Genomic DNA, 20381 nt, shown 5'->3' with positions numbered 1-20381 from the left:
ATCAAGAATTGGATTTGGCTTTGTTAGTCTATGCCGCCCCGGCGGCCGTGCCGGAGTTGATCGGCGGGCTCCCGCGCCTGCAAACGCTGGCGCGAGATGTTGAGAGGAGGGGGAGCAAGCCGGCCCGGGTGCCCCTCGACGATATCGCCGATCTCCCAAATCTGTGAAGGTGAGGATGCGGCCGGTGCCGAAGAGCCCCGTGCTCTAGCTTGCGGTTGCGGCCCACGCGGCCCGCCGCATGTTCGCGTACCTCTGCGGGTGGGATGGGCACATCCAGTGGACGACTGTACGATGGCGGACTTCAGGGAGTTCGACGTGGAAGATCTCGAGGAGGTGGATGCTTCCCCAAGCCATGCTGGAGGGCCCGCTCGTACGAGAGAAATGGGACGAGTCGCGGCGCGGCACCAACTCGGCCCCGAAAGCGAGCTTTTATCCGGCATGGGTCCATAGACGCCCTGCATGCGGCCAAGGTTGGGAAATGACTTATATATGGACTACTGTGCCGTATCGCCGGGTTTCTGAATCAGGCCTTGGCAAGGGTCCTGGTCGTGTTGTGCTGTGCCGCGGCCATGCAGACAAGATCCCTGTGGACCTCGGCGGCGCTGGGGGCTGGGGATCCGGATCCAGGATTTCGAGCCAATCAAGGCCGCTCACACCATTTCCAACATTCATCGCACCCGAAAAGGGATCGTAAGCCCGTTCGGTTCCGTCTGGCTGGAAAATTCGTGCTTATGAAGCTGGACGCTATCCATCTTGCGCGGCGCTGCATGCCGTATGCCGTGTTGCTGCAGCCAAAATACATGTGAACCCGGTCAGAATGAGCCCATTTCGGGCTCTTTGCTTACTATAAAATGCATCGTGTGATGCGCCGCCAGCGTAGTGATTTCCTGTCCGTCTCCTGTCCATCCCCTCCGTCTTAATCGTCACTTCTGGTCTTGTTTTGCCTCTGCATATAATGATGGGTGTTTCGACATGGACGGCCGCCCTGCTGGCGCTCGTGGCAACTTCCGCCCTGCCCGCAATGGCTGCACCTCCTCCTCCCCAGTCCCCATCCAAGACGTGCGCCCGGCCTTACGTGCGAAAGGAATGGTACGTTGGCCCGCATCCTTCCCATCTGTCATCTTCATGCATGATACAACGTCCATCCATCTGCACGATCGAGTCCGAGCACTCTTTTGCCACGCCAATATGCACACACTTGCAACAAAGGTGCTGACCCAAACATGATGACAGGCGTCATTTGGCGGACGAGCAGCGCCACCAGTACATCCGTGCAGTCCAATGCATGATGACGCTGCCCGGCACTGCTACTTCTACCTTGTCCATCGTCCGAAACCGGTTCGAGGACTTCTTGGCCACTCACGTTAAGCAGACCGACTTCGTGCACTTTGTGGTGAGCATCGGCCCCTCTAGTAACCATTGCTACGAAAAGGATCCGCTGACTCTCCACGCTAAAGGGAATCTTTTATCCCTATCATCGACTGCTCCTGGCAGAGTATGAGAAGGCACTCTGGTCCTGTGGGTGGGACCGCAGCCTCGGTCAGCCTTTTTGGGACTGGACCTTGGACACGGGCAGCAAAGAGGCATTCCTAAATTCGCCCATCTTCGACACGACGCTTGGCTTCGGCGGTAACGGGGCCTATATCCCTGGCAATTTGAGCCATCCGGAACTACCCGGCTTTGTAAGTTCCTCCGCCCCTGCCGGTGACGATTCAAGTCACCACCGCCCGATGCAGACAAGTGGGCGTCCCCTTTCAAGCTAACAATTTCCGCCCCTGAACAGACGGTAGGCCCTCCCAACGACATCCCCGACCGCAGCGGCGGCGGGTGCCTGGCCGACGGGCCCTTCGCGGGCCTGGGCACCTTCTTCGGCCCGCAGAGCAACGTGGAGCCCAAGGCGGCGCTGCAGTGCGTGCGGCGCGACTTCTCGTTCGACTCGCTGCGGGCGCGGGCGTCGCCGGCCCAGGTCGCCGCGGCCATGGCGCTCGGGCGCTACGGCGACTTCGAGTTCGTGACCGACTCGCAGTCGTACCACCCGGCGGGCCACTGGGGCGTCGGCGGGCTGTACGGCACCATGACGGACACGTACGCGTCGCCGGCCGACCCCATCTTCTTTCTGCACCACAGCAACGTCGACCGGGCCTGGTGGTCGTGGCAGACGCGCGACCTCGCGAGGCGGGAGAAGGACATGTCGGGCCCGCTCGTCATGTTCGACTACGCCAACGTGCTGGGCGGCAACGCGACGCTGGACACGCCGGTCTGGGTCGGGTTGGGGGACGGCAGGGTCGAGTTGAAAGTCAAGGACTTGATGCACATCCAGAAGGGGCCCTTGTGCTATACTTACGAATCTCTGTATTGAGGGGCTGCGACTTGATGGGGCTGAGACCAGGAAAGGCTGGCCAGTGATACGGGTTTTTGGCACTTACGTGATGTGTTAGCCGTTACGGATTATTAACTTGAATGAAATTATCGAAGATCAAATCAGGTTTCGTTCTTGCAATGTGTGATTCGAGTGGTGGTGGAATTCACATCAGATACCAGTTCATAGAACGTATCCTAGTCTGCCGGGAGTACTTCCTCTGGACAATACGCACCAAGAAAGGGGGTGTCGGCTAACGCAACGGGTCGCAATGTGGTCTCAGCGGAGGGCTGATGCACAGCGAAGGTGGGAAGGTCGGTTCACACACACTTTCTCGCGGATGTTCGAGGGAGCTCTAGCCTCACGCTACGCTACCCCTGAGTTATCAACGCCGCGACTTGCGCAGTATGGTCTATTCTTTCTAAACATGTGTGCATTGTCCCATAGAAAAATAGCCTAACCAATATACAAAGCAATGTCACCAATAACACTTCTGGTCAAACCCTACCCCGAACATCCGGATACGTAATTAATAGTCGTCATGCAACCGTCACCCCAGTGCTTGGTACCGCACTTCTGGCAACCACTTGCTCTGATATCCTGGTAGTCATACCAGATCTGATTGCCAGAAGCCGCACAATGTGGCTTCCCCTGGATGAAGATTCCGCACCTAATCTCACAAGTTCCTGTGTTTGATCTTCCACTCCTGTCAAGATGTCAGATCAGTTTCAAAGACGTGTACTGGTTTATTCGACAACTGTTGCCATGGAAAGGGGAAACATACCCAGGGGCGCCATAGTTAATCACATCATCACGTTTCAGGTTGTAGTTGACAGCCTTATCACACCAAGCAACACTGAGAGTCTTGCACAGTCCACTCCCCTCGCAGTCGTATCCATCACGCTTGAATTTGGAATCAATGTCGTGCGGGGGGGATCGAGAGCCGTCTACACCGCCGTCGGGTATACCATTCGCACCAAGAATGGCGGCGAAGACAAGAAAGATAGTGACTCCGGAATGCATGATCCCTTGAAACTTTTGGCGTAGGAGTAAAGTCTGGTGCAAGTTCTGGACAGCTTTTGCGTTGCCAACAGCGTGCTTTCTGCGGCTATTGGGGGAGTTATATAATGGCCTGAGGGAACACTAGGTCAAGAAAACCTAACCAGTGAATTTGATAAACAGCCGAACTGTGATGAGCATGGTTCTACGAGTGAAATGGGAGTTGAGGTTGATCAATCTGCTTGACGGAGCTAGGATGGTATTTCAAGTCGAGTTACAATGGAACACAATTCAGAGACAACCACAAAGTCTGCCGCAGTATTTGAACCAGTGTCTAGGAAGGTCATACCGAGATCATGACATAGTCACATAAAAGCGATACTGCTTCAAGATCTTCAGTGTTACCTATTCGGATTTATAAGCAGCTCATCTGGGGAACTCCCAGGAAGAGTGTTTCGCTAGCGTACAAGAATTTCAACCGTACAACCCACCGTCAGCATCATCATCAGCTCGTGTAGCTAGTGAGCCATTTTCATAACCTTTCTTGGTCTTACAGTGACGAGACTGGAATCTGGGACGATGAAGTCATTAGAGTATTGCTTTTCGAGAAAAAAAGGTATATGATAACGAAGAAGAGCAACAGCAAGAACAGTGATTCGGTCCGCCATGACAGCCTTTGGGCCAGGGAGGCAGGGGCCTGGTAAGAATGGGAGAGGCAAAAGACAACACCAGCCAATGTCGGTAATCCCGCTCATCTAAGTCATTCTTGGTGCATCAGGACCACCGCAGTAGAGCCCTTCTCTCTCGATGCTAACGAGAAGCCGAGAAGCAGACAATGAATCGATATTATGCCCTTACCCGCGACTCGTTGATATCAGTACCTTTCAGATTCAGACTGAAAATGGTTTTAATTTTTGTATATAGTTGATAAACAAGAGCCTTTGATCCTTCTGAGTTCTTTGGACGTTGCTGGACAACGAAACGTCTTGCTGAATAGGAGTACCCGGCCGCTCCGGTCAAGTACAACCCGAAGAAGACTGCGGTTGCATCAGACCCATCCATGAAAACCCGGTTTGGCTACATTTCTCTGTTTAAAAGATTCGATCACACGATAACAACGTCCAGATCCTGAACCAGCTACTCGGTCTGGACGCACAGTCTGGTTGTACGGCAGGTGAGATAGTGTCTACAATTTTTGCCACTCCCTTCCACTGTAAAACCTGGTGGCCATCTTTGATTGGGTGATATACATTAAAAGCGTGAGATCGATATAGAACGATCTGCGGACGACTCAAGTATGTGGCACGGCAGTAAGTTCAGAGCTACTCTGGGCGGGGACTATCGAATCGAGATCTGGCCGGGGAGACACTGGCTCTCACCCTTTCCACTTTGGCACGAGAAGTTTCGCCCTAAGAGCGATTTATCATGCCACCCTGGGATTCTTGTAGTCAAGAGGGGGTAAAAAGACCGGTAAGAAAATAGGCAAGGCCTTTTCACAAATGGTACGGACGCACGCGATTTCAGCACCAATCACGTCATTTTTACCCCAACCCCATTTCTACGTGAATGCTGAACCCCTCGCACGTATGTCGTCGACCTTTAATACTGCCGCTGAGGGGCCTTAACTTGACTCTCTCAGTAGGCTGGGTTTTTTTTGTCAAAATAAACAACAGGCAATCTTGGCCTGAGACGAAACGCCAAACCAGGGTAATTGCCATCAAGATGTGCAGCATCATTTTGGCCCTGAGTACTCTTTTCGCCTGCGTGACACTGTCGTATGCCAACCGGGGACCATTTCTGGAACAGATCGGCAATACCACATGGACATTCGGAAACGATCTGTGGAACGTCACACAAGGAGCAATATATGCCTCCAATGTATACTTCCGGGGGACAGAGCTGGTTGGGTCGGCATCCGGCCATTACATGGGCTACGGTATGGCATGCACCAGGGCCATTGCAAGCACCCCACGATAGATTACTGGCTAACATGCACCCCAGACGGGGAAAACAACTTTGTGTGGTCATCGGCAGCTATCACCTCCCGAGGTGAGGACTACATCGATGTGAGCTTCTCGTGCAAGGAAGGGGAGTTGCACTGGGTAATCTTCGACGGCCAGGCCGGTGCATACCAGTACTTCGTGAACAGAGCCCTGCCGGACCTGAGTATACTGAGGACCTTGTGGCGTCTCGACCCGAAGCTTTTCCTCAACGGCAGAACCTACCTGCGCAACCAGCCCCTCCCCGACTTCTCGCTGTACCAGAACGCGACCAAGGTCCAGGACGAGACGTGGCAGCTGGCCAACGGCACGTTCATCACCAAGTACGACTTCTCCGACTACGTGAGAGAACGCGACTTCTACGGTGTCTACGGCCCCGACGTTGGCTCTTGGTATATCCATCCCGGCACGGACTACTACAATTCAGACCATTTAAGCCAAACGTTGACGGTATGCTGGAAACGTGTAACCCCTAATTATCTGGGCGAGCTAACTCGAGAATAGGTACACCGCGAGTCTGCAACCGGAGACAGCGTGCAGCTCAACGTGGTCCAAGACACCTCTCATTTCCGTGTGGGCGAGAAGGTTGTTCAGCCGGCAGGGAAGGTATGGGGCCCCTTGGCTTTGGTACTTGGTAAGTGTATCTATCTATTTTACTTACTGAACATCAGACTGAGTAATTTTGGAGAACGAGGGGTCAGTAGAGGACGCCAAGGAGCAATCCAGCGAAGAGCTTGCAAAGTGGCCGTATTCTTGGCTGAAAGATGCCGCATACCAAAGCCGCGGCGCGATTAGCGGCGATCTGCGTCTTTCAGATGGGCGACCTGCGTCCGGAGCGGCCATCTTCCTAGGAGACACCGACTCCGCCCGAAGGCCATCTATCCAGGGACGCGACTACTACTATACCACCCAAACCGATCAAGATGGACGCTTCTCACTTGAAAATGTGCGCAGCGGTACCTACGGGCTGTATGCGTGGCCGGACGGAGGCGCGCTGGCGGGTGTATACACCAATCTCTCGATGAGTGGCATAAAAGTCGCGGCAGGCGCCGTCACGAAACTGGGACCCCTGACATGGAGCGTACCCGATCAAAGCAAGAGACTATTCTCGATCGGAGAGTTCGACAAGAAGGCCCTCGGTTTCCGCAACGGCGGACCTCCATACCAGCACGGGGTATCGGAGCAGAGCCCGGCCAACTTGACTTTCACGGTGGGAAAGTCCCAAACCTCGGACTGGTACTATGCGCAGGCCTTGGTCGGCACATGGACTATCGAGTTCTACTTGAACGGAAGTGATTTGGCGCTTGGTGACAGGGCTGGGTCTGCCACGCTTAGCCTGTCGTTTGCCGGCTATTCGCAAAGTACTGCCATGGATGTTACGATCAATGACCAGCTCCTCGGATCATTAGACAAAGACACCTTCGCCAGCGACCCTTCCCTGTACCGATCCGGGAAGACGAGTGGGGAGTGGCGGCTCGTCCAGTATAGCATCCCTAGGGCGTCTCTAAGGGAAGGTTTCAACAGGCTGGGATTCATCATCACGCGGTACACGCAATGGCGCGGCTTCATGTGGGACAGCATCATATTGGAGTGGGCTTGAACTTCAGGATGCCCGGAGCATTTGCCATTATATATCGATCACGTAACGAACTCCCGTCTCGCCAAATGCTGTGCAGTGAGCCAACAGCGCTCGCCCAGTATGATATTTCAAGCTGGGCAGTTCAAAGGGGGTGGTCAGCTTACTGGTCAGCTACCTTCTAAAGGCTGACATCTCATATGATGGTCATTTACCCTAGCAACATCCTGTCAAGGATTGAACTCGGTAAAAGTACCATATTGGGCAAACCAAAGCTAGCGCCTCATGTATTTGCCACGCAAACCAATGAGGGTCACGGCTTCAGATCTCCTTGCATGAACAGACAGAATTACAAATACTACGCAGCACTCGACATTTGTGTAGCGCAGGTTGGCGGAGAGACACGGCCCCCAACTCTCTTTAACACGCCGACCTTCTCTTCTCTTGACCGGCAACCTCTCCCATTATCTATCTTCCCATTCAACCACTTCATCGCACATCGCACATTAAAACCAGCACCGCCGAACCCCCAAGATGCCGTCCACCGCGACCCTCCCCCTCCGCTACGAGATCCGCCCGCTCGGCCCGGAGCACGTGGAATGGGCCAAAGCCATCGTGACGCACAGCAACGCCTTCGGCTCGCCCGTGTGGAGCGCCCTGTACCCCGGCGCGGCGGCGACGCGCGTCGGCTACCGCGTGTTCGCGGCGATGGACCACATGGTGGAGCACCAGATCGCGTCGGGCCACTCGCTGGGCCTCTTCGACGCCCAGTACCAGTACAAGCGCGCCGAGTCGGCCGCGGCGGGCGGGCGGCTGTGGTGGGACACGGCGGACCTCGAGGCCGACGGCGACGCGCTCCTGCGCCAGATGGACTTCCCCCTGCTCTCGGTCGCGCTCGCCTACGACGGCTTCGTGCCCTTCGACGCGGCGCGCATCGAGCCCGTCGCCAAGGCCCTGCGCGGCTTCGGCGAGTCGATGCGCGCCCTCGAGGCCCGCGACGGGCGCGACCCGGCGTCCTGGAAGCCCAAGGGGCCGGGGCAGCTTCTGCTGCGCAACGCCACGGCCACCAAGCTGGACGAGGCGGGCAAGGGGCTGATGAAGCATCTCGCGCACCGCATGATGCGGCAGGCGGCGGAAGACGGGTTCCGGGGCATCCAGATCGAGGCGTATCACGACGCGGTGAGGGCGGTCTGGGCCAATCCGCCTGCCCCGTTCAAGGGGGAGGTTGTCTCGAGCATCAATGCTTGGACCTGGGGCGAGGAGGACGAGAGTGGGGAGTTGGTTTACCTGTTGCGCCCTTCCAAGCAAGACTGCTCCAAGATTTATGTGACCTTGAAGGAACAGTAGGCTATCACGTATGAAGACTTGGCAACACTTGCGGTGTGGCAGAACAACAAGACAGGCCGTTGGAGTTCCACTGGACTCTCCCCGCAAAGACACTGGATCCAGCACTGAATGCGGGGGTGGATTAGTGGAAGTTGGGGTACTTATGGGGCGGCCAGGCCAGGGTGCGAGGGGGAAATTGTAAAACGGACGCGCCCCTATGGATTTCCATCAATCATAAAGAGGCGAACAGTCCAGGCCCCTTTTCTCCAACTTGTTGACGGTTCGATTGACTAGGAGCCAAGTCGGTCGGCTATAGCACAGCTCACCAGTTTCTACTCAGGTGATGAATGCCATTGGTGGAAAGATAGCTTGCTGACGTCCCAAGTAAGCACTATCTCGCTTGTGTCTTGGGGTATATGCAGGCCCTGCTTGGCTAATTGGAAATATTGAGAATGATGTATCGCCGGTCCAAAGATAAAAGTCGCGTGTCGTCCTGCTAGCTATTCGCCTGGGATGAGCCTGTATCATCGCCCTCGTTCGTGTCGCTGTAGTCCAACACCATGCGGTCCTCGTCCATCCTCCTAGCCATCTCCGCCGCGGTGGGCGCCGTTGCCCACCAGGTCGAGCTGCCGCCGAACGTGCCCCGAAACATCGACGAGTTCCGGGCCAAGCACCCGTACAAGCGGTCCGAGGGATGCGGCAAGCGCCCCATTGTCCAGATCCGGGCCTCGCAGAACGACACGGACGACGTCGCCGACGACTTCCTGGCGGGCCTGCATAAGGCCAACCACGGCGGCACGCTCTACCTGCCCAAGGACGAGCTTTACGTCATCGGCAAGCCGCTGGACCTCACCTTCCTCGACGATGTGCAGATCCACTGGAACGGCGAGGTCAAGTTCACCAACGACACACCCTACTGGCAAGAACACGCCTTTGCCCACCCGTTCCAGAACTCGCTGATGTTCTGGAAGTGGGGCGGCAAGGACGTCAAGCTGTACGGTGACGGCGTGCTCAACGGCAACGGGCAGCGGTGGTGGAACGAGTTCGCGGGGCTCGAGATCCTGGACCCGAGCAACACGTACCTGCGACCGATCCTGTTCTACGGCGAGAACCTGACCAACTTCGCCATGGAGGGCATCCACCAGAAGGATTCGCCGTGCTGGACCAACTTCATCGTCACGTCCAAGAACGTCTCCTTCACCGACGTCATGTGCACCGCCGAGTCCAACAACGCCACCGCCCTGCCTAAGAACTCGGACTTCTTCGACTCGCTCAACATCGAGGACCTGACGGTCGAGCGCGTCTGGGTCAACGTCGGCGACGACTGCTTCTCGCCCAAGTCCAACGCCACCAACGTCCACGTCGACACCATGTACTGCAACGGCACCCACGGCCAGTCGATGGGGTCGCTGGGCCAGTACAAGGGCGAGAAGAGCTTCGTCCAGGACGTCGTCATCGAGAACGTGTGGCTGCTGAACGGCCAACACGGCGCTCGTCTCAAGACCTGGGCCGGCCCCGATGTCGGCTACGGCTTCATCAACAACGTCACTTTCCGGTATGTATACCCAAGCTGCGACGTGAATGGGAAATGTTGAGGATAGACTAACCATCTGGCAGGAACTTCTGGCAAGCCAACAACGAGTATTCCGCCTTCATCGACTCCTGCTACTTCAACGTAAGCCGCTGTGACTCGCATCCCCCCATATCAGGACAGCCAGCTAACTTCACCACCCCAACCAGATCAACTCGTCCACCTGCGCCGAGTACCCGTCCCAGATGAACATCACCAACATCCTGTTCGAGAACTTCTCCGGGACTACAAGTGGCAAGTACGGCACGGCCGTGGCGCGGCTGACGTGCTCGACGAACCCGAACGCCGTGTGCGAGAACATCGAGTTCCGCAACTTCACCGTCACGAGCCCGTGCGCCGCCGAGGGCGAGAAGCCCCTCATCATCTGCGACGGCATCAAGGGCGGCATCGGCATGGACTGCGTGCCCGCTGACTCCGACGAGGCCAAGGCCGCGCTGAAGAAGAAGTGCAAGGCTCCGCTGGCCGAGATCCCGCCCCCTTTTAGACGGGCGGGCGGGGGGCTCGTGGTCCTATTGTAGATACTGGAGCAACTGTTCAATATAAACATGTGTGCGTTCTCGTTACACTGCCACGTCTTCTAGCTACATGGAAACACAATGTTTGTTCATAAGTATCTCGTAATTATTGGCGGACATTTCAGACGACTGCTCTCTCTCTCGATTGAATTCACAGATAAATGTGCAGCGAACACCCAATGACGGCCCTGCCCTTTCAAGATCGTCTAATCAACAACCAGAACAGAAAACCTCGGTACCAATTCCCCCACAAGCCTCGAAGACGTGACGATTATGCGCGCACGCGCTCACACCAGAGCACTGTACAAGTTCCCCGGCACCTTGACGAACGCGTCCGAGTCCAGGCGCTGGTCGACCGACACGGCGCTCCCGTCGCGGTTGACGTCCGGGTGGTGGAAGCAGCTGGCGCCGCCGATCCAGTTGGCGCCGCCGCAGGCCGCGTCGGCGGCGCAGAGCTCGACGCAGGCGACGTGGTCGGCGGCGGCGGCGACGGGCCGCCACGGGTGGCTGTTGATGCCGTGCTGGCAGGCGACGTAGAAGTCGACGCCGAGCACCGTGACGGGCTTGCCGTGGTCGCGGTCGCACGCGTAGTAGCTCTTCGCGTCCAGCGGGCCCGCGTTCACGTCGTCGTCGCAGCCCGTCGCGTTGCAGCTGCTGCCGCACGCGGCGCCCGCGCACCCGGCCGAGTGGGCGCTCGCGAAGGCCGCGGCCGCGACGGTGGGGTTCTTGGCGTTGGTGCTGAAGAAGCACTTCTGCGTCTTGAGCTCGTAGTCGACGCTCAGGCAGGCGGGGATGGCGCCGCAGGCCTTCATGCAGGACGCGAAGGTGGGGTAGCGGTCGGGGGTCTGCTTGAGGTAGGTGGTGCCGTGGCGCTTCTTGCAGGACATGACGAAGTTCTGCCACAGGGGAGGAGAAGAAAGTCAGCATGCGGAGTATTTACTCCTTGACTGACTACGGCGGCGGAGGGCAACTTACCTCGCCGGTGGGGCTGGCGAATATCTGACCGTCGGCCTCAGGGCATTGGGTGGAACACCTCTTCGTGTCAAAGGGGTTCGCTGCAACAGTGGGCGGTTCGGTGGCGTAGTAATGGTGAACACCGGGCTTGTGGGCGGTAGAGTACCCCCCGAGACCGTAGAGCTTGCAGTTGTTGGTAGACGCGGCGGCGTCGTAGGAAGCACTGGTGCAATATTAGCAAGCTGAGGGGTGTAGGTTGTCTAGCGAGCGTTGTGTATTATACCTGTTGCATTCACTGGAGGCGGAACACTTGTCAATGCACTGCTGGTGGCTCGAGGCCGTCTCGAACCCCTTTATGACAGCCCCGGCCGAGTCGGAGCAGCACTGGATGTAGTACCAGGTCCCGTCAACGCCCTGGTAGATCTTCCCATCATCTACACCCATGTTAGAAAGCGACGTAACATGCCAAGGGCTATACATAGACCTACTCATCGGGCAGGTGAGATCCGTGGTGATCTGAGGGCTTGCACCGGCGGCTAGCGGACGGGGGGTGCTGGGGCACGTCTTGGGAACCCAAAGGTGATAGCCAACAATGCCCACTGAGCTGCCGTCTGGCTCAAGTTCGCACATATTCGATCCGACGTGGAACTCGGCGCTGCCACAGCGGGCGGCATCTCGGGCGCAAAGGTCCGCGCATTCTGTCAGCGAAGTGACAGGCACAGTCAGATACCCGGTGTCAATGTTTCCGTGATCGCACAGCAGCTCAAACGTCTTTCCAGATCTGCACAACGTCAGCTATCTTCCTCAACGCGACATCCGCAGGGGTTTCTTACATGGTGTATTGCTTTCCGTGGTCTCGTTGGTTTGTACAGTCGTACGCGGGCAGGTTGTTCGACCCGTCCTGATCAGGGCTTGGGATGGTTTGGTCGATGTTGTCAGTACCGTTAGAGTCGCCAGAGGTTGGAGGTGGAGGTGGAGGTGAAGGCGCAGCATCTCGAACGAAGACCCATTCGAAGGTATTGCCATTCGCTGTCGCTGAGTTCGTAAACGCCTTTTCCACGATAGATGTTACGGGAGGTCGGATAATGCAGCGCTTGAACTTGGCGGCATACCGGGCGTAACCACAGTCAGCCCTCGTACTGCAAATTTCCGCGCACGCTTCGGCCGTGAGCACGTTGTTCACGATCTGGATGTTATTGGTGGGCTTGATGTCGGTGTTGCAGTACAGCTTGAAGGTCTTCCCATTGCTAATGTTCACCAGTATGAGCAAGTGAGAGCGAATCACAAATAGAGGAAACTTACAACGTGTGTTCCGTCCCATGATCTTTCTCCTTGGCACAAATAGCCGATGTCGACTGGGCTGACACTGGCACCAGAACGGTGACCAGAGATATCCAGCAGACGCTGGAACGAGCAATATGCATTTCTGATAGGGTGTTGATTCGCCTTGTTGAATGATGTCGTGGTCAATGAGGGATGATGTCGGTGTTGTAAATGGGCGCGCTTGTCAACTTATATAACAAGCGCCCAAATCGTGTCTCAAAGGCTCTTGAGTCTTTCCCGTGTTGTTGGACCCTGTATAGACGAAGATGTCCGTGACCTGCAAGCAATACTACAATATATGCAGGCTTGGTACAGTTTTGGGTTTTAGAAGCCCGAATACTGCATTTCCTGCAGACGGGGAGACATTGGACGAACCCCTCGTAACAGAATTATAGTTTCCATAATGGAAAGCCTATTTTAGATTTTAAAATAACTATTTGACTTCGCCGTCCCGCCCCGCCTTTCTGCCCGTCACCTCCTTGGAAACTATATGACGACGACAAAATTGCATCTTCTTCTCGGTGAAATCTGCTCAGTCAAGCGAGGTGCGTCAAAAACGGGCTCACTTCTTATGTACGTCTCAGTATAAAGAAATTGGTAGTGTCTAGCGGATAGCTATATAAGACCATCAAGCCACACAAGTCAAGAGCACAATCTCTTCCAATGCCCGCTCCACGTCGCCTGTCTCTCTTCAACTCTACAATCGTCCTTGACCCATCCAAGTATTCAAAACACTTTAGTACTCTTCGTCGCCATGAAGTATGGAATTGCAGTAACTGGCTTGACCCTCCTGGCTGGCCAGGCCAACGCTTTCTTTTTCTTTCCACTGTTCATTCCATTACCTCTTATCGTCATCCGTACGGGGAACAATAACAATAACAACAACAACGCCGGAACCGCTTCCCCACCGCCGTGCCCGCCGCCAGCACAGCCATGTTGGAGGACTATGTCGTTCTACCAGGCAGAGCAGAAGCAGTGCAGCTCCCTGTATGGCAACTCGTACAATTGTGGTTGCTCATAGGTAAGTTAGCTAAACATTTGGACGGCGCATAATCTGAATACCCGAGTATCAGGCATAGCCCACCTTCCTAGGTGTGGCGACGACACAGTTATGGGTTTGCAGAACCCCGAGACTCCTTGGAAAGACAGTGAATGCTTGCTTTATGGTGTAGAGCCGGTCAATCGTCAAAGGGAAGAATTGGGGTGGTGCTCAGAGATATAAGAACGTGTCTGATCTCGGTCTGCAGTATTCGAGATATATAGAAGACATAGTATTAGTTCACGGAATATAACCATCTCGCTCGCCCCGCCAACGATCAATGCAATACCGATCAGCCCTGTAGAGCTGAGTCTAGTGTGGATTTCCACCAAGTGTACTAAGCTCATTTATTTTGGAACGTGATCGGTTTTCCAATGTTAGCTATAGGCGTATCCCCATTACAGCCATGCATGCTTGTTTAAGATAATAGTTTTAGGCAAGTTCATTCTCTTAGACACTGTGTATGCCTTGGTATCCATCGTTTATCGCTATTCGCAAGTCCTTTCTAGGGGATCCCTAATACACTGACTGCCAAATCATAATAGTAAGAGGCCGTTAAAAGAACAATACAGTTCGTTAAACTTGTCTCTATGATTCTCCCTCCCCCGCTTCTGTCGGCGGCGTCATTCTCCGCCGCGAGGGAGGTTGGCGCGATCTCTCTCTTTCTGCCGAGCGGACAAGTCGAGTACTCGGTCCAATTCTCCACAAGCTTGGTCGCTTGATCTGTACGGTCCAACCACCAGTAAATACGGGCCAAAGTAGGTACCAAAGTCCTGTCGAACAAATGCGATGTAACATGAATTGTCCCCCACGATATCAAGATCATCATAATCTTCCCCCTCGATTTCAAAATCATAATCGCCTTTTCCCCAAATGATCTGGCAGTTGAATATAATTCGTTGGTACTGGTCTGACGACATGCTGGAGAGCTGTGATGATAACAATGTCACCGGTACCGACTTTGGAATGTTCGTGTAAAGTGAAAAGACTCAGGGAGGTTTTGGCCGGTTCGATAAGTCCACGAAGAATCAATGGGTGGGAAACCAATGGGGATGTTGTGTGAGGATGATGAAGGGGGTTACGTATTGAAAACAAGACGTCGAGAGCGGGGTTGCAATCGGTTAATATGTAAGGGGAGAATGCTATGGTGTTACAAGTAACAATGGCTAATGATTGGCTATCTCAATTGCGGCGCACAGGTCCATGTCGCGCCCAGCCCTCTGAGTCCTCCAGTAGTTATAGTGGATGTTTTCGATAACTAACAGCATGGGCGAGCACGATGTGTCCCTACAACTCCAAAGAAAAGTGATGCTATATTCAGAAGGATACCTACTTTGTCATCAATGGTGCCGCAACATACGAGTCCATGAACCCCTTCCTCAAGCGCTCCGGAATCCCCGCCATCGCCTTCAACCCCGCGACATTATCCCACTTCAAGCTCTGCGCCAGCACCCCCACGAACCCACTCTGCCCCTTGTCGCCCATGCCCATCGCCGGCTTGGTCCAGCCGTTGTATACCGCGTCGAACTGCTGCTTGACATTTTCGTCCGTGAACGGCACGCCAGGCGCCCACCTATCGTCCGCCTGCGCGATGGCGGGGAACGGACGCGAGGCCCGGAGCCGCTGGATGTTGGCGTCGTCCACGTCGAAGGCCGGGAAGGGGTCCGCCGACATTTGCGCCTTGGGCGCGACGATCTGCACGCCCATCATGAGGGGCAGGCCACCGGGATCGCCCTTGAGCAGTTCTTTGACGTCCTTCTTTCCGGGGCCGTGGGGATCGGTGTCTGGGTTGTCTGCAAGATTGTTAACCAAATGACTTCAAAAGTCACATGGACATCAGATAGGCGGTGAGATAAACTTACACTTGGACCAAAGGCCCTGAGGGACACTTTTGATGCTCTGTTCGTACTGCCAGCCTTCGTCGGGGTTGCTGACGCCGTCCTGCTTGACCACGACCGTCAAAACCGACGACATGGGCTTGGTGAGCCGCATTGGCTTGCCGAATACATCGATGCCGGCTTCGGGCTTGCCGTACGTGATGATGGGGTCCTTGTCCGGGTCGTTCTTGACCGAGTTGATGGCCATCTTGCACGCGATGAGGAACGAGAAGGTACCAGCGCGCACGATCCACGGATCGTCGGTCGGCCGCTCAGTCTTCTCGTCCGGGTTTAGCAGGCCCGACAAGGCGAGGAAGTTGTGGCCTTCGTTTTTGGGCACCGGAGGATCGTCTTGTTCCCCTGCGGCGGCGACCTCCTTTCCGGAAGTCAACGCGGCAGGCGACGATGCGGACACGGAGGAATCTGACTGCAGGACCAATTTGTAGAACTGGTACAGCGTGCACGCCTCGTCGTCATTTGTAGACTTGCCAAAGTCGATATCGAACGAGGTTATCCAGAAATCGACGTGCACACGGCCTGCGAGTGGCGGTCCCCATAGGTACAGCTGCGCCCCAATCTCGACTGAGATGTGTGTATGAATGAAAAGGAGGTCGAGATTAAAGCGTACACCGACGGAAATCCCCGCCTGGGCGTTGAAGAAGAAGGGCTTGTAGTTGATCAGGAAGTCGGCAAAGGCGTCAAACCACGCCTCGATGGGCCCGGCGCTGAAGGCGGCGTGCAGGCGGCCCCCGCCCATGCAGACCTTGGGCGTGATGGCAAAGTACGCCTCGCCCGAGATGCTGAGGTTCTTGCCCAGGCTCCACTGGATGCCCAGCCGCGGCGGGTTGGGGTAGCCCGGCGGCACGACGTAGGCCTGGTGGTAGCCGCCGAGCGTGAAGACGAAGTTGCCGACGTTGCGCCGGTCGGCCTGCGGCGCGTCGAACCAGTAGTAGAGCGCGGCGCCGCCGGTGAGGTGGCACGCCTCGCTGAAGATGTAGGAGCGCGGCGAGAGCTGGGCCTCGATCTTGAGCGTGCCGAAGTCGAGGTCGGCGACGGCCGCGATGCCCAGCTCGACGTGCGCGAGCTTGACGGGCGACTTGGCCGTCGGGATGTCGGCCAGCGCGACCGCGAAGATGCCCAGCTTGACGCCGGTGCCGAACTGCGCCACGACGACGGCGTCGATGCTGAGCATCTGGAACGCGTCCACTTTCATGCCCAGCGCGAGCCAGTACGTGCTGTCGAGCGGCTGGAACCAGCCGGCCGGGCTCGGGTCGATGAGCTTTTCCAGGGTCGCGAGCACGTCGTCGGCGCCGCCGAGGTCGGTGCTGGCCACGAACGGGAACTTGTAAATCTCGTCGGCCGCGGGAAGACGGACGTTGCTGTTGTAGCCGAAGCCGCCACAGACGCCGGAGATCTCGGCAAACTCCAGCGTTATCAAGGGGCCGTCCAATTTGGCAAACACAAAGATAGACCGGAACTCCTTTTCAGGATGGCCTTTGGGTGTCACCATGCCGTAGAAGCCGGCCGCCTGCAACTGCCATGGAACAAATCCGACGACCAAGCCGCCGGCGTAATAGTCTACGCCACCCGTGTTTCCGTGGCGGATGATACCAGCAATGGTCAGCGGAGGCTTGTCAAACGCAGCAGCCAGACCCTCGACTTTGGCGTCGACCTTGGGAAGCTTGTCCAAAGTCTCGAACTCTGCCTCGAGACTGAAGCCGAGCAAAGAGAAGCCCACCGGGCCCATCACAAGAGTGGCATCAAACATGATGATCAGCTTCTTGTTCTTGTACTTGAGACCGACGTTCTTGATAGACAGGGGGCCAGCCTTCTTCTTGAACGGTGCTTGCGCGCTTTCACCACCGCTGTCATCTTCAGCGGGAGCTTCCGGCTTACCAGTGACGCGCGACTCGGCAATCGCCATTGGGGTCTTCTTCTTGGTATCATCTGGCTTCATGAACGGGTAGTCTAGCAAGCACGATCGCTCGCCAGTGTCGCCATGAATGATGACAGCGAAGTGACAGCCGGCTGGGACAAGAAGGTCCTTGTCGCTCTGTGTCTTGAACTTGTCCTTGACTATGAGCTGATCTTGGAGACTGGCATTAAGCAGTGCAATGTCTTTGCGCGTGAGTCCAGCTTGTCTATTGGGCTGAGGCTTTGCCGACTTGTCTGGTGGGTCCTGTACCCAGAGGAAGTACAGCTCGTCGAGAGGCTGCTGTAACTTGCCCACCAGAGGTATCTCGACTTCCACTGTTGGGAAGCCGTTGATGGCACCTTTGATGAGACGCTTGGACGGTGCCGTCACGCCCCAGTCTGTGCTGTGAAGCTGTCCGAAATCGATGTGCAGTTTGCCGATGACGAGCTGCGCAAGGAACTGGAACGAGACTACCTCGACGTCCTTCAACGTTGTTTTCTTCTTCGCAACTTCAATCGTGAAGGCATTCTCATTGTCGTCAACCAGCTTCATGTCAGTGATGAAGGGTGGGAGTTCAACGTTATCGTCGCCGAGAATGGCTGAAAGTATGTCTCCTATCTTGGTATCCTTGTTCTTCGGATTCACAGTGGCTTTGAACTCGAAGCCGTCCTTATCATGAGTGAAGTGGAGGCCAAGACGAAGTTGGGCAATGATGAGGTCACCCTCGATCTTGAAGGTACTGGTCTTGGACTTCCCCTTATCGGGACCGTCTTGGACCGCCTCGTAGGTGTAGTTTACATCCAATGTTTCGATACAAATGGAATTGATGAGCGGTCCAACATGTGCCTTTGCATCTTCGTCAAAGAACTCGACAAGGGTTGACGCATATAGACCACTGAGAGCCGCATCCAGACTCCATGTCTTGGCAGAGGAGTCATAGTTGAACTTGCCCACAAGGAGAGCAGGAAGTTCGTCGGGGGAGTTCTGGCTAGGCTGGATGCCGGCGTCGATTTCCACGTCCAAGGTAAAGGACCGGCTCTCGCCCCAAGAAAAGGAGGCATCTAGCGAGACTAAGCCCAGGTACGGCTGTGGGGCGGTTCCAGCTGTTACCTCTTTTGCCGTTACAGTGCCGCCAATGTTGAACGTATCCTTGGAGAAGCTGACATATGCTCGTTCGATTACAGAGGGCAACGTGTCAGGGATGTTGACGATTCTCTGAGTGGGAATCAGGGCCGCAATCTCGAGTGACTCTGCCGGGTTCTGCGTCACTGGCTCCAGGATGGACCAGATCTCTTGATAAGGCAGCAGATCCCAGTCAGTAGTTGATGTGAAGTCTAATTGTCGTGTTAGCATATGATCTCATGCCGAAACCATAACAGATTCGCTGACCATTCCATAGCTGACCGCCGATCGTGCCAAACCCACCCGAGACGCTGTCCCACTGATAAGAGATGAGGAAAAGCACCGGGTTGGGAGTGGAGCTACGACCAAAATTGGCTGCAACTTCGATGTCGAATGAGGACGAAGACAGCTTTGGCTTCTCCGGGTCTTTCATGTTCAGACCGACCGTCAATCGCCGGAGGAAGAAGTCAGCGAGTACCTTGGAGCCACCCTCTTGCTTGTTGAGAATACCAGTGACGAACGACTCGAGATTGGAATCTCCAATGAGATCAGCAAGCCACCGAAGAACTCCGATGAGCGGATCAGTAGAGGTGAACATGAATGTGAGAGATACCGCCGAGGGCGAAAACTCAACGCCGGCAGCCATATTCACCTGGGGGCATCCTTTGCGCTGCCCTTGACATTGCACTCGATGTCAAACACGACAGAGCCGCTCGCTATAGGCGTTGTCTTTCCATCTTCGGTCTCAGCAGAAACCGTGGTCTTTCGGTAGATGATATCGGCGCTGGTAAGAGTGAAGCCCTTGAGGGCAGACCCAAGGAGCGTCTGTAGCGGATCAAACACAGACAATTGGAATTGCAGACGGATGTCGACCCGTCTGTCAGACCCGGGATTGAACCACAAGGCATTTCGCCTAGGCTTAGCAGACTCCCCAGGATTCTTCAGGGCCACCTTCAAGTCTGCCAGCTTTTTGGGCGGGAAGTTGGCTACGAGGCCCCCTGTTGCGTATTTGAACAGGTCTCCCAACTTGGTGTCAGTGATGTCTTTGGTTTTGGCAAAATCGAGACCGCAAACCAAAGTATTGCCTGTCGAGTCGATGCCAGGAGGTTGAATCCTTGCCTTGGGATGCAGAGGGTCCTCAAGATCAGGCCCGAACGTGAAGGATAGAACATCGGCCGCTGAACTGAAGGTGATTGGCCAGGGCTCTGAGAGCGTGATTAGGAAGCTCTTGATATCCTTCGGCGGAGGATCATCGATCGCTGTCAGATCCAACGCGGCCCCCTTGTCCATTTGTTGGAACCACTTTTTGGTCTCGTCGGAATCATCGAAGCTGGCCGTTGGGCCTGGAGGGGCAGAAAGAACGATGACTTTGTCCTTGTTCAACGAGGCCACAAACAGATCGGCCTTGCTGGTTGATGCAAGTACTGTGGTGTTTTCCGCCGGGGCTTTCCCGGCAGAGCTGGCGTAGATGTAGCATAGTTTGGCATCGCCGGTTGGCGCTGGAGAAGAGCCTTGTGGTGGTTTGGCGAGTCCGGTTGGCGTAGACGATGAACCCATCTTGGATGCTGGATCAACTTAACAAAACAATAAGGTCTAACGGTTCATCTCCATAGGCTTTCTGAAGCTTCCACGACGATCAACTGATGCCCAAGGGTATAATGGATCACTCTTCAGCTACTTGACCAGATTGATGTGGTATCAATAGAAGGAGCTACATCAGTATGTAACTATCGGGAGCAGCAGGTATCACTGTATCGAGGGCTCTGTAACTGCATATTTACAAGA

The 20381-nt window shown here is 55.5% G+C and overlaps 9 protein-coding genes across 9 annotated transcripts; 4 read left to right on the top strand and 5 right to left on the bottom strand.

Annotated features, from left to right (window-relative positions):
* Window positions 1–23: 23 nt before the first annotated feature.
* PG998_003088 (uncharacterized protein) lies at window positions 24–461 on the bottom strand (the record flags this gene model as incomplete). Its single annotated transcript, XM_066869906.1, has 1 exon — window positions 24–461. The coding sequence occupies one exon, from the start codon at window positions 459–461 to the stop codon at window positions 24–26; it is 438 nt and encodes a 145-aa protein (XP_066733656.1).
* A 560-nt stretch (window positions 462–1021) lies between these two features.
* PG998_003087 (uncharacterized protein) lies at window positions 1022–2359 on the top strand (the record flags this gene model as incomplete). Its single annotated transcript, XM_066869905.1, has 4 exons — window positions 1022–1089; window positions 1234–1393; window positions 1458–1682; window positions 1784–2359. The coding sequence occupies 4 exons, from the start codon at window positions 1022–1024 to the stop codon at window positions 2357–2359; spliced, it is 1029 nt and encodes a 342-aa protein (XP_066733655.1).
* A 717-nt stretch (window positions 2360–3076) lies between these two features.
* Window positions 3077–3382, bottom strand: PG998_003086 (uncharacterized protein; the record flags this gene model as incomplete). The annotated part of the gene is made up of 2 exons (XM_066869904.1): window positions 3077–3116; window positions 3144–3382. The coding sequence occupies 2 exons, from the start codon at window positions 3380–3382 to the stop codon at window positions 3077–3079; spliced, it is 279 nt and encodes a 92-aa protein (XP_066733654.1).
* A 1698-nt stretch (window positions 3383–5080) lies between these two features.
* On the top strand, window positions 5081–6958 carry PG998_003085 (polysaccharide lyase family 4 protein; the record flags this gene model as incomplete). The annotated part of the gene is made up of 4 exons (XM_066869903.1): window positions 5081–5294; window positions 5360–5808; window positions 5863–5992; window positions 6036–6958. The coding sequence occupies 4 exons, from the start codon at window positions 5081–5083 to the stop codon at window positions 6956–6958; spliced, it is 1716 nt and encodes a 571-aa protein (XP_066733653.1).
* A 510-nt stretch (window positions 6959–7468) lies between these two features.
* On the top strand, window positions 7469–8281 carry PG998_003084 (uncharacterized protein; the record flags this gene model as incomplete). Its single annotated transcript, XM_066869902.1, has 1 exon — window positions 7469–8281. The coding sequence occupies one exon, from the start codon at window positions 7469–7471 to the stop codon at window positions 8279–8281; it is 813 nt and encodes a 270-aa protein (XP_066733652.1).
* A 539-nt stretch (window positions 8282–8820) lies between these two features.
* PG998_003083 (putative exopolygalacturonase) lies at window positions 8821–10369 on the top strand (the record flags this gene model as incomplete). The annotated part of the gene is made up of 3 exons (XM_066869901.1): window positions 8821–9815; window positions 9878–9935; window positions 10001–10369. 3 exons carry the CDS (start codon window positions 8821–8823, stop codon window positions 10367–10369), a joined length of 1422 nt encoding a protein of 473 aa, XP_066733651.1.
* Window positions 10370–10653: 284 nt separating this feature from the next.
* On the bottom strand, window positions 10654–12641 carry PG998_003082 (uncharacterized protein; the record flags this gene model as incomplete). Its single annotated transcript, XM_066869900.1, has 5 exons — window positions 10654–11262; window positions 11342–11543; window positions 11604–11754; window positions 11809–12101; window positions 12154–12641. The coding sequence occupies 5 exons, from the start codon at window positions 12639–12641 to the stop codon at window positions 10654–10656; spliced, it is 1743 nt and encodes a 580-aa protein (XP_066733650.1).
* A 2370-nt stretch (window positions 12642–15011) lies between these two features.
* On the bottom strand, window positions 15012–19194 carry PG998_003081 (uncharacterized protein; the record flags this gene model as incomplete). The annotated part of the gene is made up of 3 exons (XM_066869899.1): window positions 15012–15475; window positions 15545–18808; window positions 18864–19194. The coding sequence occupies 3 exons, from the start codon at window positions 19192–19194 to the stop codon at window positions 15012–15014; spliced, it is 4059 nt and encodes a 1352-aa protein (XP_066733649.1).
* A 50-nt stretch (window positions 19195–19244) lies between these two features.
* PG998_003080 (uncharacterized protein) lies at window positions 19245–20153 on the bottom strand (the record flags this gene model as incomplete). The annotated part of the gene is made up of 1 exon (XM_066869898.1): window positions 19245–20153. The coding sequence occupies one exon, from the start codon at window positions 20151–20153 to the stop codon at window positions 19245–19247; it is 909 nt and encodes a 302-aa protein (XP_066733648.1).
* Window positions 20154–20381: the final 228 nt, after the last annotated feature.

This window comes from Apiospora kogelbergensis (assembly GCF_038363985.1).
Source record: "Apiospora kogelbergensis strain CBS 113332 chromosome Unknown utg000002l_segment0_segment0, whole genome shotgun sequence".
NCBI lineage: Eukaryota > Fungi > Ascomycota > Sordariomycetes > Amphisphaeriales > Apiosporaceae > Apiospora > Apiospora kogelbergensis.
This window is presented reverse-complemented; position numbering and strand designations above follow the sequence as displayed.